The sequence below is a fragment of the Haliotis rufescens genome, unplaced genomic scaffold, assembly GCF_023055435.1.
Source record: "Haliotis rufescens isolate VD_foot unplaced genomic scaffold, xgHalRufe1.0.p SCAF_17, whole genome shotgun sequence".
Classification (NCBI taxonomy): Eukaryota; Metazoa; Mollusca; class Gastropoda; order Lepetellida; family Haliotidae; genus Haliotis; species Haliotis rufescens.
The window spans coordinates 26,959,348-26,980,870 of record NW_025963857.1 but is presented as its reverse complement, the minus strand read 5'-3'; the positions used below and the strand labels follow the sequence as shown (position 1 = coordinate 26,980,870).

Sequence of the window (21,523 nt, the reverse complement as noted above, 5' to 3'; positions counted from 1 at the left end):
TGGACAAGTTGTAAATGATGTACAATGACTTGACGCTTTCAGGATTTAACGCTCGACAAAGATGTAACGTTGGACGGGGATTAAGAGTTAAGTAACGTTGTGCAAAGGATGTAAGGATGGACAAGTTGTAATTGATGTACAATGACTTCACGCTTTCAGGATTTAACGATTGACAAGTTGTAAATGATGTACAATGACTTGACGCTTTCAGGATTTAACGCTCGACAAAGATGTAACGTTGGACGGGGATTTAGAGTTAAGTAACGTTGTGCAAACTTAAGAATGTAAGGATGGACAAGTTGTAAATGATGTACAATGACTTGACGCTTTCAGGATTTAACGCTCGACAAAGATGTAACGTTGGACGGGGATTTAGAGTTAAGTAACGTTGTGCAAAGGATGTAAGGATGGACAAGTTGTAAATGATGTACAATGACTTCACGCTTTCAGGATTTAACGCTCGACAAAGATGTAACGTTGGACGGGGATTTAGAGTTAAGTAACGTTGTGCAAAGGATGTAAGGATGGACAAGTTGTAATTGATGTACAATGACTTCACGCTTTCAGGATTTAAGATTGACAAGTTGTAAATGATGTACAATGACTTGACGCTTTCAGGATTTAACGATTGACAAGTTGTAAATGATGTACAATGACTTCACGCTTTCAGGATTTAACGCTCGACAAAGATGTCACGATGGACAACACTAAGGATTTAATGAGGTAGAAGGATGTAACGATTGTCAAGTATTTGACGTTTGAGAAGGATTTCAGGTTGGGCATGGGTTCAACGATGGACAAGGCCTCCGACCTCCTACCAGTCTTGATCAGTGGCACAATACACACACATCAACACAGCCTTCAGTGAAAAAAAAGCACAAACAATTATGAATTGTAAATATGAGCATTTTATTGGTTTTCTATATAAACAGTAACTTGAAGAAGACGGACACAAATTATTTAACATATCAAGGTAAAAATCGGACATCTTTCATCCTTCTTTCTGCTAGAAACCTTCTCATACGTAGCATACTGGTATAGGAAAATATAGACAGATCACTATCTGGTTGTTATATCACAGCTAGTAATAAAGTCACATCCCTTTCACAGACACCGTTATCGCTCGGTCTAGGTGTACTTTGGTATAAAAGATGCTTCTGAAATGACAACGAATCATGAAAATGTGTAGCTGTACAGAAATATATCAATTTTATTTTGATTATTTTTTAAGTCTATACAAAACCTTCAGCTATACAACACGACCGAGTCTGTGTTCGGGTTTTCATGCTTTCTCTATTTCAGTGCAATTTTTGTGCAGCTACCAATTCCTATTCACAAACAAACATAATTAGATGACAAATGAAACGGAGGATAAATGTAAAGATTGTTTGGATTGACGAGAACAAACCCATTTGCTGCCGCTTATGAGCTCTTCATATAGTGGTGTGAATTTTTTTTCCCCGGTTGTAAACTAACCATTAAATATAAACATAGCATTGTAAGATGCAAATGTAATGAGCTGGTCCTCGATAACGTATGTTATACCCGATCTGATCCTGTTACGTCAAAGTATGAAGCTGACGCCCCAAGACGTATAGTATATACGACGTGACACTGTTACGTCAAAGTATGAAGCTGACGCTCGACGTATAGTATATACGACGTGACACTCTTACGTCAAAGTATGAAGCTGACGCTCGTCGTATAGTACATACGACGTGACACTGTTACGTCAAAGTATGAAGCTGACGCTCGCTGTATAGTACATATGATGTGAAACTGTTACGTCTTTATATGAAGCTGACGCTCGCTGTATAGTATATACGACGTGACACTGTTACGTCTTTGTATGAAGCTGACGCTCGCTGTATAGTATATACGACGTGACACTGTTACGTCTTTGTATGAAGCTGACGCTCGCTGTATAGTACGTACGACGTGACACTGTTACGTCAAAGTATGAAGCTGACGCTCGCTGTATAGTATATACGACGTGACACTGTTACGTCTTTGTATAAAGCTGACGCTCGCTGTATAGTATATACGACGTGACACTGTTACGTCTTTGTATGAAGCTGACGCTCGCTGTATAGTACGTACGACGTGACACTGTTACGTCAAAGTATGAAGCTGACGCTCGACGTATAGTATATACGACGTGACACTGTTACGTCTTTGTATGAACTGACGCTCGACGTATAGTATATACGACGTGACACTGTTACGTCAAAGTATGAAGCTGACGCTCGACGTATAGTACATACGACGTTACACTGTTACGTCTTTGTATGAAGCTGACGCTCGCTGTATAGTACATACGACGTGACACTGTTACGTCTTTCTATGAAGCTGACGCTCGACGTATAGTATATACGACGTGACACTGTTACGTCTTTGTATGAAGCTGACGCTCGACGTATAGTATATACGACGTGACACTGTTACGTCAAAGTATGAAGCTGACGCTCGACGTATAGTACATACGACGTTACACTGTTACGTCTTTGTATGAAGCTGACGCTCGCTGTATAGTACATACGACGTGACACTGTTACGTCAAAGTATGAAGCTGACGCTCGACGTATAGTATATACGACATGACTCTGTTACGTCTTTGTATGAAGCTGACGCTCGCTGTATAGTACATACGACGTGACACTGTTACGTCAAAGTATGAAGCTGACGCTCGACGTATAGTATATACGACGTGACACTGTTACGTCAAAGTATGAAGCTGACGCCCCAAGACGTATAGTATATACGACGTGACACTGTTACGTCAAAGTATGAAGCTGACGCCCCAAGACGTATAGTATATACGACGTGACACTGTTACGTCTTTGTATGAAGCTGACGCTCGCTGTATAGTACATACGACGTGACACTGTTACGTCAAAGTATGAAGCTGACGCTCGACGTATAGTATATACGACGTGACACTGTTACGTCAAAGTATGAAGCTGACGCTCGACGTATAGTATATACGACGTGACACTGTTACGTCAAAGTATGAAGCTGACGCTCGCTGTATAGTATATACGACGTGAAACTTACGTCAAAGTATGAAGCTGACGCTCGACGTATAGTATATACGACGTGACACTGTTACGTCTTTGTATGAAGCTGACGCTCGCTGTATAGTACATACGACGTGACACTGTTACGTCTTTGTATGAAGCTGACGCTCGACGTATAGTATATACGACGTGACACTGTTACGTCTTTGTATGAAGCTGACGCTCGACGTATAGTACATACGACGTGACACTGTTACGTCTTTGTATGAAGCTGACGCTCGCTGTATAGTACATACGACGTGACACTGTTACGTCAAAGTATGAAGCTGACGCTCGACGCATAGTATATACGACGTGACACTGTTACGTCTTTGTATGAAGCTGACGCTCGCTGTATAGTACATACGACATGACACTGTTACGTCAAAGTATAAAGCTGACGCTCCAAGACGTATAGTATATACGACGTGACACTGCTACGTCTTTGTATGAAACTGACGCTCCCTGACGTATCGTACATACGACCTGACAAGGTTACGTCAGTATATGAAGTTGATGCAACAATACGTATCGTATATTCAATCTGCTCCCACAGTCATGACTGGAGGGGACGCCAAATGACGTATCAAATATACGACCCGACTCTACTACATCAACGTACGAAGCTAACATTCCATGGCGTTATAATATGCGACCTTTCCTAACTATTGTGTCATGTGAAGTGTCCTAAATACGACCTAACCTTTCTAAGTCGTACTCCACAGTTGTCATCCTACTTAACGGGGCGGTCGGGTAGCCTGGTGGTTAAAGCGTTCGCTCGTCACGCCGAAGACCCGGGTTCGATTCCCGACATGGGTACAATGTGTGAAGCCCATTTCTGGTGTCCCCCGCCGTGATATTGCTGGAATATTGCTAAAAGCGGCGTAAAACCATACTCACTCACTCACTCACTCACTCACTCATCCTACTTAACATACTCACCACATATATCGCCTAGCTCTGCACTTGTGTCAAGCTACAATATTATGATATTACTAATCATATTCTAAGTACTAATCATACTAACAATTGACGTTTCCACAGTCGTTGGTATCAATGGATGAATATGCTCTAATCCCTGGAACGGGGCACACAAGAAATCCGATAATGTTTCTATGTTTCTTGGTTTGTCAGCACCATACCCGTGCTCGTGGGTTTCACCAAAGAGGTAAACGTCTAAGACTTGCATTACTTCGGGACTTCCTCCCACATTAGACTGATACGCCGTGATCTAACTGTAATACTGTTCAAGGCGATGTTAAACCCAACTCATTGTAATTGAAATAACAAGCCCGGGAATGAAAATAATGTGTTTGAATATGGCAGTCCAAAACACTGATGAAAATGAGCTGTCGTAGATCCAGCGATGAGAATTGCTCAGCTCGTCATGATGGGGCCATTTCTTGTATCTCTCGCAGCTCCCGCACAGTGCACAGAGCGTGGAGATATTGGGAAAACAGTTTGATAAGACCAGCGGTATTTTCCTTTGACAGGCAGTGGATATATAACGACATGCACTCCTCCGTGAACTGACACATACACAATTGTTGATCAATATGGCGCTCTTGGGCCGGAACCGGAAGTAGATTACGAGATAATTTTAGAGCATAGGGCGCCGCCATCATTACAGTTAGCCTCTCAGCGAGAGACATCTGCAAAAGAGAAACAACACCAATATATATTTGGTTGCGCATCACAACAATGAACCCTGTCACATTAGATTTACACGGATTTCTCTAATTGAAAATGTTAACATACTTTCGTTTTTTCTGTTTTAGTTTATGGAATAATTAAGTAAAACATATAATAACCCGTTCAACAAATGGATCGTAGCGCTAAGGCCAAACTAACTCCACTATTTTAAGGTGAGGTGAAATGGGGTTTAACGTCGCGTCCAAGATTATTGCACTTATATAGCGTCGTTCATGCACGTGTGTGTGTGCGTCCAAGATTATTGCACTTATATAGCGTAGTTCATGCACGTGTGTGTGTGTGTGTGTGTGTGTGTGTGTGTGTGTGTGTGTGTGTGTGTGTGTGTGTGTGTGTGGCTGCTTGTACTAGTCCGGACTGATGCCGATTTATAGTGCTAGCACACTGAGATACCATGCCGCAGTTTAACATGAATACCCCACTCAGACACAGTATACTGACTCCGAGCCGACCAGTTCTTGTTTTAACCCCTAAACGCCGAGTGGCAGACAGGGTAACAATAAGTACCATCTTTTAACGTCTTTTGGTATGACGCGGCCGGGGATCTAACCCCGGACCTTCCGCTCTCCGGGCGGACGCTCTACCACTAGACCACGGGTGCGGTCCCACTATTTTAAATGGACTTGTCGCGCTACGATCGCCATTTGGAACGGGGACCCAACCCGCTATCTATTAACACAATTTCGACACATTTGATCTGCTCAGTCCTCATGTGTATTCAGACAGCATCTACTTCTGTCGCTGTTACTAGAAGACAATGTCAGTGGATGAATCACTCACCTCACTGAGGTAGTCACAGTCCTTAGTGTAGACCTTGATGAGTTTAGACAGTTTGTCTACGTCCTCATCTAGACAGCTACACAACAGAAGATTCACATCTTCCTGAAAAACAAACATGTACACCTATATGTATCTCAACATTAAAAACTAACGTTGGACATTTCTCTGATCATTATTTATGTATTGTTCATGACCGAAGCATTAGATCGCTTTGGGGAATATTATTCCACTTTTTAAGGCAGGCGATCTTTGCCATACAAGCCGACCTTTCTCCATTTAATTTAATATACATGTAGCTCTAAATATATTCATAGGTGATGTGATAAAGCTCTTATCAAGACACGTCATACTTTGATTTTAATGAAGGTTGTTTGAACAATAAAAACTTGTGAACGTTAAAACCTTTAATTTCAAATTCTCGCTAGTAATGTGTTCTTTTCACGCTTTCCCGTCATTTTCCTTTCCCACTTTGGTTTGAGGGAAAGACATTAGGACGTGTAACTTTCCTGACAGCAATACAAATTGGCATCGAGCTACCTACTTTTCTAGATAACTGGTTTGTTGCGTAAACAGTTAGAGGACTGATTGATCTGTAAAGCCATATATAGCCCATATCAGTAGCCGGAGCATTATTATCTATTTCCAGTAATCAATATATGTACATGATCACGGTACTTTTGCCTTTGCGCATTCACAATCGTGGCTAGTTATATGATTCATTATCATGTAAGAATATTTAACAATATGGGAGATTTGTCCCCAATATAGATGCTCGTGGTGAGCTTGGACGTTATTCGCTTAAAGTCAATCAACATGTTCGTATTGTCAAATATTGGCTCCGACTTGTTTCTAAAAAAACTATTATAATCCTTAGCCATGCTTATTCATATCAATACAATCTGGCAGAAAAAGGAATAAATTGCTGGGTACTAAGAGTAAAACAACTTCTTTATTCATATGGTTTTGGCCATGTTTGGAATAGTCAAGGAGTAAATCATATAGGTATTATTGATAACTTTAAAACAAGATGTATTGATATAGATAGCCAACAGTGGTCTAGCAGTTTAAGAACTTACTCAGAACTTTCTTTTTATTCCTGTATTAAGCAGTTTAATGTATTTGAAAATTATCTAGAATGCATTCCTGTAAGTGCCTATCGTATTGCTTGGAGTAAATGTAGATGCTCTGGTCATACCTTGCTAATTGAAAATGGAAAGAAGTACAATATGTCCATTTTGTGTAAGACCTGAAGTGGAATCTGAATATTATTTTTGTTTACAATGTCCATACTATGACAGTTTGAGACGTAAGGTTCTACCTTATTATTTTTACACAAATGTAACTTTTGATAAATTTGTAACACTCTGTACATCTTAAACCCCATGAATAATCAATGCTTTAGCTAAATTTATATTTCTTGCTTTTAAAAGGCGTAATACCTTTCTCATTGGCGCTGAAATTGTCTAACTCTGTATTGTATAATGGGCCGGTGGCCCCTTTCATGAAATAAAGCTCTCTCTCTATAATAAAACGATATCAGAGACGTTAATTGCGTTGACAAGCAAATTATGTCATGTTCTCTTTGGTTCGAAACACCCGCTGTTTCACTACAGTAACGTTGAGACGTTTCTGGTTAGCGGATAAGGTTAGAAGATGATATACGTGGTTACTTCCTTTTGCCCGACTTTTTACGTTCATGTTTGTTTGTTTGTTGTTTAACGCCGCACTCGGCAAAATTCCATCTATATGACGGTGGTCTGTAAATAATCGAGTCTGGAACAGACAATCCAGTGATTGACATCACGAGGATCGATCCACGCAATTGGGATACGATGACATGCATCAACCAAGTCAGTGAGCCTGACCACCCGATCCCGTTAGTCACCTCTTACGACAAGCATAGTCGCAATTTACGGCAAGCATGGGTTGCTGAAGACCTCTTTATGACCTGCAGTCATAAGGTAGCGAGGTTGAAATTTAAAACTCATTTCAACTTGGAATAAATTCATAAACTATATCAGTTATATAAAGTTATTGAACGTCATTGTCAGCAAGGTTTCAATGAACAGGAAATGAATGCCTTTTCAGAGGATCTTTAACAATGTTTAGGTACGTTAATGTCACAAAGTGCTTGTTGAAGCTTGAAACCCTTCAAGAGATTCTTGAGAATTATATTAAACACGCCATGCGCGTGGTGCTGATCACATTTAAATCGATTTAGAAATGCTTCAAAGGCAGTGTGTAAGACAATAAATTTAATCATTCGAATCTGTTAAACACGATGAAATTTCCAACGTAAAAAAACCCCATTTTGACACAAGAGCTTGAAGGCATTCCTTGTTTATGTCTTAACCAATTATGATACGTTCAACAGCTTTGATGTCAGGAGGGAAAGAAATGTGATCAAAACGAAATTTTAAGGAAATTGTGAAAATGTGAAAACTTAATATAAAAAGAAATGTGAAAAGTGACAAGGGCCGTTTTATCAAAGAGTAGGTGGGACGGAAATGGCTGACGCTTGTTTTCTTAGATATCTAGAGTGAGTGAGTGAGTGAGTATGGTTTAACGCCGCTTTTAGCAATATTCCAGCAATATCACGGCGGGGGACACCAGAAATGGGCTTCACACATTGTATCCATGTAGGGATTCGAACCCGGGTCTTCGGCGTGACGAGCGAACGCTTTAACCACTAGGCTACCCGACCGCCCCTTAGATATCTAGACTATCTGTAGGCGTTTCATGGTCACGTTCTTTTTTTCATTGAATTGAAGCCGAAAACATGTAGGAAATTATATGTCATACTCACAAAACAATCAGTCATGTTGAAATAGTAGAAATGTACCTGGTAGAGTTAAGGAAAAGCAACAGTAGACATAAAAGTAAGTTAATTCTTAATGTCATTTTATCAAATGAGTGAGTGAGTGAGTGAGTATGGTTTTACGCCGCTTTTAGCAATATTCCAGCAATATCACGGCGGGGGACACCAGAAATGGGCTTCACACATTGTACCCATGTCAGGAATCGAACCCGGGTCTTCGGCGTGACGAGCGAACATTTTATCAAAAAGTTCTTTTCGCGAACACCTGCTGGTATCATCACTGATTTTCAGTGATCCATTTATATAATGTTCACCGCTATTGTGTCTTGTTACGCCAATGGATAATCAAGACTGGTTATTCTCTGGCGTTGTCGTTATATACTTAAGAATCTGAGGTAAGTGAGTTGGTATTCACATCGCTTTTAACAGTTTTCCAGTTGTATCAAGGCATGCCAGCTTAATGTGGGAGGAATGTCCGAAATAATGTAGGTCTCAGACGTTTACCACTTTGGTAAAACCCACTGACACGCGTATGGTGCTGAAAAACCTGGAAACATTCTGGCATGCCTAAGGGACGCAACTCGACACGACTTCGGCACCTGGCCCCCATCTCTGCCACCACACGAATATGGTTGGTAGGTGAAATGTCGATAGTGCCTTACGAGCTAAATAGTCATGTTGGCAATGCAGAATTATTTGTACATATGTTCAGCGAAAGAGTTAAAGATTGTTCGTTTCAAGATTGGCATGCATCTCTAGGCAGCAAGACCCTCTCATTCTATAAACTGCATAAATCTACTATCGTTTGTGAAAAATATTTATCAAATATAAAGCATTGTGAATATAGAAGGCTAATAACCAAATTTAGATGTGGACAGAATACTCTTGGTATTCAACTTATACGTAGGGGTGTTGCTAATATTGAGGAGGATGCCGTCTTATGTAAACACTGTCATGTAATTGAGGATGAACTTCATGTTATATACAACTGTCCTCTTTATGCAAGTCGGCGGGAAATGTATATCCCAAAGACAGTTAATCATAACTATTTTTGTTTAGAAAGACTCTGTCAAGTATCCAACAACGACGCAATGATAAATTTTGCAAAATTTCTAATGTACGTGTTCTCAACACACACACACACACACACACACACACACACACACACACACACACACACACACACACACACACACACACAAGTATCAATTAGGTAACTCTTAGATAAATAAAATGTAGATGCATTTTGTACAATGGGTCAAATGGCCTTATACAAATAAATCTGTCTGTCTGTCTGTCAATCTGTAAATGGTCATGTGTTCAATGAGATCGTGTACACGAACTTTTAACTCGTAAATCAAGTATGTATATATGGCACTGTGAACAAAATTGAATGACAAGGTAATTGTGAAATACCTATTTCTGCCGGTTTGTGCAAGAGGTCGGATCAATTATTTCACATCTGCTTAGTATGGCAGCTCGGGTTGTATACTCCCCAGGGAGCTGAGAATGAATATCGCGTGCACTATTAAGATTCCAGTTCCGCTTATGATGTGATTATTATGATTTTTAGACATATTTTTATAATGAATGGTATACATGTATGTCACTAGCAGAGGGCCCGGCATTTTACGAGCTGAAAGGGCTTCACACCACGGGACTATTCCCGTTGAAAAATGTTTGTTTTTACAATATTATATCTGTCTTACGTCCTCTTGATGGTTCGGTATGGTAACACAAAATGTGAAATGGATTATATCGTGAAAGCAGATGACGTCATATGAAACATGATGACGTATTGATGTCTGTGCAAGTCACAGGAGACACACACAATGACACACGTGCATGCACGTCGCTATAGAAGTGATATAACCTTGAACGCGACGTTTAACTAAATGTAACCTCACCTCCCTCTGAATGGCAAGTATGAAGTTTTAATGAATTTTGTCGTGTATTGTATCGCGACCTAGCTTTCCACATAGGTGTCGTATAGCGAACACGCGAATCTTAGCAAACCTGACGGGGAGTAGTGCATCAGGGTTAATCTTCAAGAATCTGATAAACATTTCATGTCACTTAATGTTATCGTGACCGAAGTGTAACCATGAGATCTCTCGGTGACATTTGCAATTCGATATAGCTCAGAGAGAAACAAGATTATATGGTTATCTGCCTTTTTTGTAGTATTTTACAAACGCAAACAATGCTAGCTTGTCACATGGATGTTCTCGAATTAAAAAGTTGAGTACAAAAGGACTAGAATATTGATTGTACGAGTAATAGGTGATGATGGCGAACATCTGCTGTTTCCAGTGATGAATCCATTCATTCAAAAAGCCATTAAGAGTATGATCTGTATTAAAATAGAGGATATACATCGTGTACGGGCATAAGAGAATTTAATTTACGCCACTCCCCTCCCATATCATGCTAACACGCCTTGACGCTACTCAAATACCGTTCATAGTGCTGTGAAACCAAGTCTCATCAACAAAGGATACATTAAATCTTGCACCCCTCTCTTGTGTGATGGTGACTACGACTGGGCGATCATCCATGTACAGCGTGCTGTTGATGTGTAGACACCGGCTCAACATGCGCTTGCACAGCTGCCAGATAAAACAAATTAAAGATCAAATAATAAACAAGTTCAGGGTTGCAAATTACTTTCGACTGATTACCAAAAACAAATTGTTTTGATTCATGGATTGGACATATGTTTGTTACAATAAATGCTTTTTATTTCGTAATCATTCGAAAATGGTTTTATTCCTTGGGATAAACATATTCTTGTAGGGGGCCCTTTTCAGTGGAATATTACATATACTGCGTACAACCACTAGGCCGTAGCGTTATCTTTTCTGTGAGACATGGAGTAACTGTTTGTTAAACTATTGAAAATGCATGGTGAATATATCTATCCATGAACCAGGCAGGAACTATTTGTGAAACTATTGAAAATGCATGGTGAATAGATCTATCAATGAACCAGGCAGGAACTATTTGTGAAACTATTAAAAAATGCATGGTGAATAGATCTATTCATAAACCAGGCAGAAACTCTTTTTGAAACTTTTGAAAGTGCATGGTGAATAGATCTATCCATGAACCAGGCAGAAACTCATTGTGAAACTATTGAAAGTGCATGGTGAATAGATCTTACCATGAACGATTTAGCACTCACTCTCTCCTATAGAATTACATGCTTACCAATTTGATATGTTTTCTCCTTTTCCATCGGACAATATATACACCCGATATAAGAATCAGAGGAAAGACGAACACGGTCAACCGTACGGACAAGATATCTGAAAAGACAAAACAAATATGATATGTTCATAGTGGTCATTTGTATCATTACTCGCTGAACCCATGAGTTGTTGGTTTGTTGTTTAACGCCGCACTCAGCAATATCGTTCTACGCAATTGTGATACGGTGACGTGCATCAAAGAAGTCAGCGAGCCTGACCACCCGGTTCCGTTAGTCACCTCTCACGTCAAGCATGAGTTGCTGAAGTTCCAAGCAAACCCGGATCTTCACGAGTACGACCCTCATTTGTGGAATCGATCCCGGGTGTTCGGTGTGACGAACGAACGCTCTAACCACAAGGCTACCCCACCGCTGTATTCGTTATAAAGATGTCATCACAAAGCATTCTTTAATATTTCATAAGGTTGAATAAATGAGACCCATGATGTACAAGAGACAGTCAAGATTAAGGAGGATATTGTATAGTTCCTCCAAGGTTGACCATATCAATAAGTATGCACTCTAAAGTAAATACGCGTCTTATTTAAGGAGACTGTGTCCATGTTCCAAATATCCCCAAGCGTACACGAATCTCGAGGGCGGAAACTCCACGCGTCCATGATGAAGAGTGATATCCTATTATGCTGCTCTCAATGGAGTTGCAAGACCACACAATGGAACACGTGCATGGGTCATATCTCACAGAATAAATCCGCCTCGACATGATGTTTGCTCCTTGGTGTATTCTTGCGAGGGGACTTATTTTTGTAATAAAGAGCCGAGACTAAATTCTCCATTAGCGGGAAACACTCCATCAACCCGATGGGGAGTATTCTGTAAGCTGAAGTTTTAGAAAGACAGTGGAAAATGTTTTGGCTGCAGAAAGTCACTTTCGTTTATTTCCTTCGAATTGAGGCACTCCACGGGGACGATGTTTAACATAACTTTCTTGAGGTTTTGCTGCGAAATAAACTGATTAAAATGAAAATGCATTTTATCCGTTTAGATAGTGTTCTCCTACGGGGATCCCCGATAAAGTGAGTACACTTGTTGGAAAAAATACTTAGGGTGTGATCCAGGGTAGAATAGGTCTTCAGCATCCCATGCTTGCCGTACAAGGCGACTATGATTGTCGTAAAAGGCTCGGATGGTCAGGCTCGCTGATTTGGTTGATGCATGTCATCGATCCAAATTACGTGGATCGATGCTCATGATGTCAGTCACTGGATTGTCTGGTCCAGACTTGATTATTTAATTAGAAACTTTAACAAACATGTACATGCAGAAATTTCAACAAATATGCTCATGCAGAAGCTTCAACAAACATGTACATGTAGAAACTTCAACAAACATGTACATGCAGAAACTGCAACAAACATGTACATGTAGAAACTTCAACAAACATGTACATGCAGAAACTGCAACAAATATGCTCATGCAGAAACTGCAACAAACTTGTACATGCAGAAACTGCAACCAACATGTACATGCAGAACTTCAATAAACACGTGCATGCAGAAACTTCAAGAAACATGTACATGCAGAAACTGTAACAAACATGTACATGTTGAAACTCAACCAACATGTACATGTAGAACTTTAACAAACACGTGCATGCAGAAACTTCAACAAACATGAACATGCAGAAACTTCAACAAACATGTACATGCAGAACTTCAACAAACACGTGCATGCAGAAACTTCAACAAACATGTACATGTAGAAACTTCAACAAACAAGCAAACAATGAAGTACACAAACAGAGTGAGTAAGTGAGTTGTTTGTGAGGCCACTTTCAATGAACAGTATTTCAGTTATATCAAAACGTACTTGAAGTAAGGTGAACAGGAGAGCGAACGTCGTTGGTTCGATCACCTGCCTGCGTCAAAACAGGAAACGTTAAATGAGGGTACTTGTTGTTACTTTGCCTGGCACTCGGTATTTATAAAATAAAAAAACAAGGACTGGATCCTCGGAGTCAGTAAACTGTGTTTACGTGGGGCACCAACGTTACACTGCGGCATTGTATCTCAGTGGGCCAGCACAGGAAAACAAGCATCAGTCCTTACTAGTACAAACAGCCGCACACATACGTCAACGCACGTCGCAAAACAAATGAAATAATCTTGAACACATTAATATAAGAATAGCGTCTAACAAAAAGTACACATGTACCAGACAATCCAGTGATTGGCATCATGAGCATCGGGCTTCGCAATTGGGATACAATGACATGAATCGAACAAGTAACGGAACATGACCAACCGATTCCGTTAGCTTTTGCCGACAAGCATGGGATGCTGAAGCTTAATTCTTACCCGGATCTTCGCAGGGAATGTATTAAGAGTGAGTGAGTTTTAAGCTGCTTTGAACAGTATACCTATTATAATACTATCATCTTATTGCGGACATGTATGATTTAAAAGTGAATACAACGAAACCTCGATAATCCAGATCCCCGTTAATTAGGAGAGCCCGCATTACTTTGTATTCACGATACGATGACCCGAAATCTGGATTATCCGGGCGATTTCACTGGGAACGATACCGTCCGGATAAACAAGGTTCGTGGCATTTGTATAATCACGCGGTTTCATCCCTACTGCATGAATTGGCGATGAAAATAAGAATTGTATACTTTGTATTGGATATCAATTAAATATGCTGGAAAACGCACATTTTGTCGGAGAACTATGCCTCCAGCTGCACCCCCGTTTGAAAACCTGCAGTGGTGGGAGACACAAACCGAATGGTATTATCAATGTCCAAAATTGCACCTCCACAAATTTCATTTATTGCATTTACCTCGCAGGGTTAGAACGTTGACAATGGGTCTCTGATGTCTAATTCATACTCAAATTTCGAAATCACTGGTCAGACGGGTCACAATTGTGTCCCATATATTGATCTCCTGGGAATAATGCCAGGGTATTTGAAGAATGTCTGAATCATTATTAGATTTACCGATGCTAGGACCATTATAAAGAAATAACTCGTAAAGTAAACATATAAATATCCAAGGACATAATCCCATCTCAGTTGGAAACGACATATAAATTTCAGCTATTTTACGATCGTTATCACGCAAATGTTTTCAGACTGCTGTGTGAAAATAGTTGCGTGAGTACAAAGGAATAACCTTCTCCTTACCGATCATGGCTTGTTTGGTAATGATACCCTATTGTTCCTACATGTAAGTTAATTCTAAAGGGAAATAGATTGGAACATCGAGTCTTGGTTCGCACTGATTATGATCCTCAGATTGTGATTACTATAGCCGTGCTCGTTGGTTTCACTAAAGCGACCCTCATCAATTGGGCTGTCATTCCACATTAAGGTTACATGCTAGGGTAAAAGTGATAACAGTTTAACAAATTCTTATAATGACTCAGTCAATGCAACTGTAATACTTATCCATATACATGACTGATCCCCTATACAGATTGATGTGGAAAGAGTGAGTGAGTGAGTGAGTGAGTGAGTGAGTGAGTGAGTGAGTGAGTGAGAGAACAATTTGCACGTCACACTGGTGAATATGAGAATGCTGCTGACAAATCAGTCATGATCGGGACGAATCCGGGATTCGGATCTAGCACCAACGGATCCTATCAGGATTACGGGACGCAACTCTGCAGATGACGTATAGTCGAAACTGCGGTAAACGAATTCTGGCCCGGTCCGCCGAACTACAAAGCCAATACCCAAAGAGTTTTAAAAAGAAAAAAAACATTGCTTCTGCTATGAGGGGAAGCGTCACCATGACGTATCGTCTCGGTTAGTGTCAACAAAAGTATAAATGTGTTACAATAAGAATTTAAACAGAAACGTTCATTTTCTTCTTTTGATGGCGGCGTCATCATGACGTTCCGGCTGTGATAGAAGATAGAACTATGACAATTAGAGTTTTATACAGAAGCGTTGCTTCTTCTATTGAGGAAAGCGTCACCATGACGTACCAGCTGTTTTAGTGTCTGCAAAGATACAACGATGTTATAATTACATGTTTGAACACAAATGCTGTTTCTCCTGTAACAGAAAGCGTCACCATGACGTACCGGCCCTGTTAGTGTCAACAAAGACGACGATGACGAGGATGAAGGCGAGAGTCCACACTCCGAAGGCAGAGAGGAGGACGATGGCTGGCTGCAGTGTGAACACCCACGGGGCCTGCGTCGATCCCTGGTTCACCTGGCTGATGCTCTGGAGCATGTCCCAATACTCGCTCTGGTCCAGCTGAAACACACGGTTTCCATCTGATGTTATTGACAGCTTCAGACATTTATTAGTCCTTTTAAACAAAAAAAAGATAGTATATCAACCATTGGATTTTGTAATATTTTCGAAACTCAAAATTGACATCTTTTGAAAATGACTCTTATGCTCCGTGAGTCTGGTGAGCTAACTGCAACCAATCTTTTCCACAGAATCAACTTGATAAATTAAATGACATTATTTCTGTCACTCTCAGTGCGGACTGTTCTTTGCATGACATAAACTGTTGCGTCAATGCTGCTGCCCGAACACTGGAGGAACTACATACAGTTTCCAAAGACATTGAACCACAAAAGAGTAATAAACAAAATCATCAAAAGAAAGACCGATTTATAATCAAATTAAACTAAATGATACAAAGAAAGATATATCCAGGATAGAACTTTGCTTAAAGTTTCGTTCCTCAGGGCAATCAATGTCAAAAGGCCAAAAATCAATTTGGAAAAAAAATAAAAACAAAAAAAAGGTGTGAGTGAGTGAGTGAGTGAGTGAGTGAGTGAGTGAGTGAGTGAGTGAGCGAGTAAAAAAGTGTGGCTGATGCTCTGGAGCATTACCTAACTCTCGCTCTGGTCCAGCTGAAACACACGGGACAGTGAGTGAGTGAGTGAGTGAGTAAAAAAGTGTGGCTGATGCTCTGGAGCATGACCTAATACTCGCTCTGATCCAGATTAAACACACGGGACATTGAGTGAGTGAGTGAGTGAGTAAAGGTGTGGCTGATTCTCTGGAGTATGACATAACCCTGGCTCTGGTCCAGCTGAAACACACGGGACATTGAGTGAGTGAGTGAGTGAGTAAAGGTGTGGCTGATGCTCTGGAGTATGACATAACCCTCGCTCTGGTCCAGCTGAAACACACGGGACAGTGAGTGAGTAAGAGAGAGAGAGAGAGAGAGAGAGAGAGAGAGACAGACAGACATACAGACAGACAGACAGACAGAGAGACAGAGAGAGACAGAGAGAGTGGGAGAGAGAGAAGGTTTTTTTCAGTGAAAAGGTGGGTTAGGTGGGTGAGTGTACATGTACGAATACCGAGGTGAGTGAGAGTGCGGGTAGGTGAGTATCCGTGTGTGTGTGTGTGTGTGTGTGTGTGTGTGTGTGTGTGTGTGTGTGTGTGTGTGTCCCAGCAAGATCACGGCGGGGGACACCAGAAATGAGCTTCACACATTGTACCCATGTGGGGAATCAAACCCGGGTCTCCGGTGTGACGAGCGAACGCTTTAACAACTAGGCTACCCCGCCGCCGTGTGTGATGAAGTAAGCATGTTAGAGAGAGTGATTGAGCGACTCTGGAAATAATACCGATTTCAGTCGGCACGGGGTAATACGTCTCTACTAACCAGAAAACAATATCTAAAATACCCATCGAGTCTAATAGCTAGTCGAATAAGGAATAGCTATAAAACATTCTCCAGCAAGTTCTCAAGTAAGACTCTATACTTCGTAGACGTCCAGGATAACAAATCATGCGTCAGTGTAACATTGTATCCAGTTCAAGGAGAAAGTCGAACGACAAAAATAACAATAATGACAATGACAGCAGGTGTACCAATATGATTACGCAGGGGCGATGTCCTCTGGCACTATCGCACATGACACTCATCTCAACACACGGTGGAAACAAGCCTCACTCCTGTTTCACCAGGGGCCAGGAATAAAGTTAATTGGGACAAGGCTTTAAATACAAATTCATGTCAGATGGTGTTTTTTGAGCGATTACGGGCATGTTGATCGTTTATGCTGCTTTTTTTTATAATCCAACGTGTGCTGTCGTATATTTCACATTTCTTTTCTTATAAAATTATGAATTATGTTATTGTTTTTGTATATATTGGTAGACCATTGATACGTTCTTGTGTATTCCCTTATCATTCAAAGGCCGATTTCTCACGCGCGCTTTTACATTATTTTTGACCTGGTTGATGGACCATAGTGCACTCGATTTTTTTCTCAGCTCCCTGGGGAGTATACAAGCCGGACTTCATGTGAGGATCCTCAGCCTACCGGTACCCCATTTACTGCTGGGTGATAGAGGCACATGTCGAACAATGTCACTTGCCTGAGACACCACACGTGCCACGGGTGCTTCGGTGTGGGGCTAGACCAAAGCCGTAAATACTCCCAGGAGTCGACCCGTGAAGATCCGGGGTAGAATAGGTCTTCAGCAGGCCATGCTTGCCGCAAAAGGCGACTATGCTTGTCGTAAGAGGCGACTAACGGGATCGGGGGGTCAGTCTCACTGACTTGGTTGATGTATGTCATCGTATCCCAGTTGTGTGGAGCCGAAGACCCGGGTTCGATTCCCAACATGGGTACATTGTGTGAAGCCCATTTCTGGTGTCCCCCGCAGAGATATTGCTGGAATATTGCTAAACACGGCGTAAAACCATACTCACTCACTCACTCACTCACTCAACACTTAGTTGATGCAGGTCATCGTATCCCAATTGTGTGGATCGATGCTCATGATATCAACCACTGGATTGTCTGGTCCAGACTCGATTATTTACAGACCGCCGTCATATTGCTGGAATATTGCTGAGCGCGGCGTTTAACAACAAACCAACCAACCACAACAACTATCTGGAGTCTGCTGAACACAGTCACCCATCCCGCTACTCTCCGCCACCGACGGCGCTCAACTTCGCCTGAGTTGCGATCTGTGAGGACATCACACATTGTACCCTGTCATCTACAGTGTAACGACTTCTGGCAGACCTTAAGAATATCAAACAAGTAAATGCTGTTTTTCTCCGCAGGCAGCAGGAATTCAGCGGCCTGTAAATATTCAGTGGCTGAAAGCATGAACAACGATCTCCGCCAGTGGGGCAGGGTGACACAAATTCAGCAAAACTCACAGATCTCCACCACCTGATCCATTTTAATCACCTCTTACGATAAGCCTGGGTTAAAAGGACAAATTCTACCTTGGAATTAATACAAGAAAAAAATGCAAAATACAACAACGAATGGTTGAATCTTCCACAGCAGTACAGTACATGTACAGCATTTGAAATTGCCGAAGCAGAAGAGGCTCTCTACTTGTCGTTCGACGATCCTTATACCCAATAAACAGCTACAGAAGCTAATTACATTAAAGGTCGTGAAAATTGTTTAGAATTAGTTCCGCTTACGCAGAACCATCTAGTTCCTCATGGGAATTCTTGTGCCAAATCATGTAACCAATTACATGTCGTTTCTAACGCTTGTCGGTAACTGATAAAAGAGCACACTTTTTGGTGAAGGATGAACGCAAATGGTAAGAACTGTTAAGTGCAACGTGTGCTGATACCGCCTCTCCAGCCAGAATGTCATGTTGGATTATGAGAGAACACCCGAGGCATCAGCGCGAGTACGCAGCGGCCAGCTTAATGACAGTGGAAGAACCACAGACGATGTGTTTCCAGATTGAACACCCACGGGCGGTCCCGCTTCTTTGGGAACTGGCACTGACGTTTTAGTGCGTTCAATTCATCAAAGCTATCGTTATCGAGAGTAATGACTAATATGGATAGAGTGGGTAGTGTGGATAGAGTGGAAAGTGTGGATAGAGCGGATAGAGTGGATAGTGTGGATAGAGTGGACAGTGTGGATAGTGTGGATAGAGTGGACAGTGGGGATAGTGTGGATAGTGTGGATAGAGTTGATAGTGCGGATAGTGTGGATAGTGTGGATAGAGTGGATAGAGTGGATAGAGTGAATAGAGTGGATAGTTGGATAGAGTGGACAGTGGGGATAGTGTGGATAGTGTGGATAGAGTGGACAGTGGGGATAGTGTGGATAGAGTTGATAGTGCGGATAGTGTGGATAGTGCGGATAGTGTGGATAGTGTGTATAGAGCGGATAGTTGGATAGAGTGGATATAGTAGATAGTGTGGGTAGAGTAGATAGTGTGGATAGAGTGAATAGTGTGGATAGAGTGAATAGTGTGGATAGCGTGGATAGAGTGGATAGAGTGAATAGTGTGGATAGAGTGGATAGTGTGGATAGAGTGGACAGTGAGGATAGAGTGAATAGTGTGGATAGAGCGGATGGTGTGGATGGTGTGGATAGCGTGGATAGAGCGGATAGTTGGATAGAGTGGATATAGTAGATAGTGTGGGTAGAGTAGATAGTTTGGATAGAGTGAATAGTGTGGATAGAGTGAATAGTGTGGATAGCGTGGATAGAGTGGATAGAGTGAATAGTGTGGATAGAGTGGATAGTGTGGATAGTGTGGATAGAGTGGACAGTGTGGATAGTGGATAGTGTGGATAGTGTGGATGGTGAACAGTACTTAAGTTATAGTCACGTTGTTAGCTTACTGTGAGAGGAAAGTCAAAGGTGACAATTTTTGTAGATGTTTATCATTGCTAGATCAAGGGTCATTCTCAGGGTGAGTTTTGGATTCGAATCCCCGATAAACCGATGCTTGTGTTTGTTTGTTTGTTGTTTAACGTCGCATTTCGCAGTATTCCAACTATATGACGGTGGCCTGGTCTGGACCAGACAATCCAGTGACTGATATCATAGGCATCGATCTACGTAATTGGGATACGATGACATGCATCAACTAGGTCAGCGAGCATGACACCTGGTCCCGTTAGTCGCCTCTTACGACAAGCGTAGTCGCTTTTTACGGCAAGCATGGGTTGCTGAAAACCAATTCTAACCCGGATCTTCACGGGTACAGAAGGGGAACATGCATGGATCAAACTCACATTTATACCATGACATCGGAGCGGGGCAGGGATATCTTCATCCTTTTCATCAATCATGAGATGAGCCTGCAGATAGCCCCGGATCTCAAACTGGACCGACGCCAACACCTGACCATTGACCAGATCTGTTACAAGAGAAAGATGGTCATCACAAGAGTGAGGCAGTTTTATGAACTGCCGGGCAAAAGAAAATATACACTTGATGTTGGACTTGACTAAAACATTACAAAACGTTACTAGGCTGAAAACAGTCGCCAAACCAATGCAGACTTAAAGACCAATACACAAACCCTGATACCCGTATCCAATATATCACCAATAAAAAATTATTTATTTTTTTCGTTTTTAGCCATCATCCAATATGTTGTATACTTTGCTTCGTCATACAGTTTATATGACTGATGAGTTTTATCTTGCCTTGCATTAACATACTCGTTTGTGAATGGTTGTGATTTTTTCCCTTTATCCCGCTGTCAGATAAGGTACAAATTTTATATACAGTAAACTACGGTTATAACGAATTCGAACTTCGTTATAACCGTAGTTCGTTTTAAGCATATACACAGCATAACTACATCAAATTGTCGGGACCAAAAAAGTTCGTTATATCAGTCAGTTCGTTATAAGCATGTTCGTTATAACCGTAATTTACTGTACTTGGAAATGCCGAATATCTTTGAATTCCAAAGCCATCAATATGGTATGTTTATATCTCTAAACTGAGTACCTATCAAATGGAGTTTAGCAAACTCAACCGATCACTTCTGATTGTTACAAATTTTGATTCACTTAATCATCTTCATCATACCGGCTACCTCATCAAGGGGCAATTGGGTAGCCTAGTGGTTAAAGCGTTCGCTCGTCACGCCGAAGACCCGGTTCGATTCCCCACAAGGGTACAATGTGTGGAGCCCTTTTCTGGTGTCCCCCGTCATGAT

At 41.3% G+C, this 21,523-nt stretch overlaps 1 protein-coding gene across 4 annotated transcripts in view; it reads right to left on the bottom strand.

Annotated features, from left to right (window-relative positions):
• Positions 1-890: 890 nt before the first annotated feature.
• The window catches only part of LOC124138581, a 91,423-nt gene continuing 70,790 nt past the window's right edge, over positions 891-21,523 (bottom strand). For all 4 annotated transcript variants that reach the window (XM_046505309.2, XM_046505308.2, XM_046505306.2 and 1 more), the window contains exons 5-11: positions 20,586-20,710; positions 15,670-15,847; positions 11,575-11,672; positions 10,866-10,973; positions 8,353-8,388; positions 5,547-5,648; positions 891-4,708 (exon numbers count right to left, since the gene is read on the bottom strand). In XM_046505309.2, the coding sequence (XP_046361265.1) occupies positions 4,442-4,708; positions 5,547-5,648; positions 8,353-8,388; positions 10,866-10,973; positions 11,575-11,672; positions 15,670-15,847; positions 20,586-20,710 (914 nt within the window). In that variant the 3' untranslated portion in view covers positions 891-4,441. The remainder of the gene's footprint in view (positions 4,709-5,546; positions 5,649-8,352; positions 8,389-10,865; positions 10,974-11,574; positions 11,673-15,669; positions 15,848-20,585; positions 20,711-21,523) is intronic.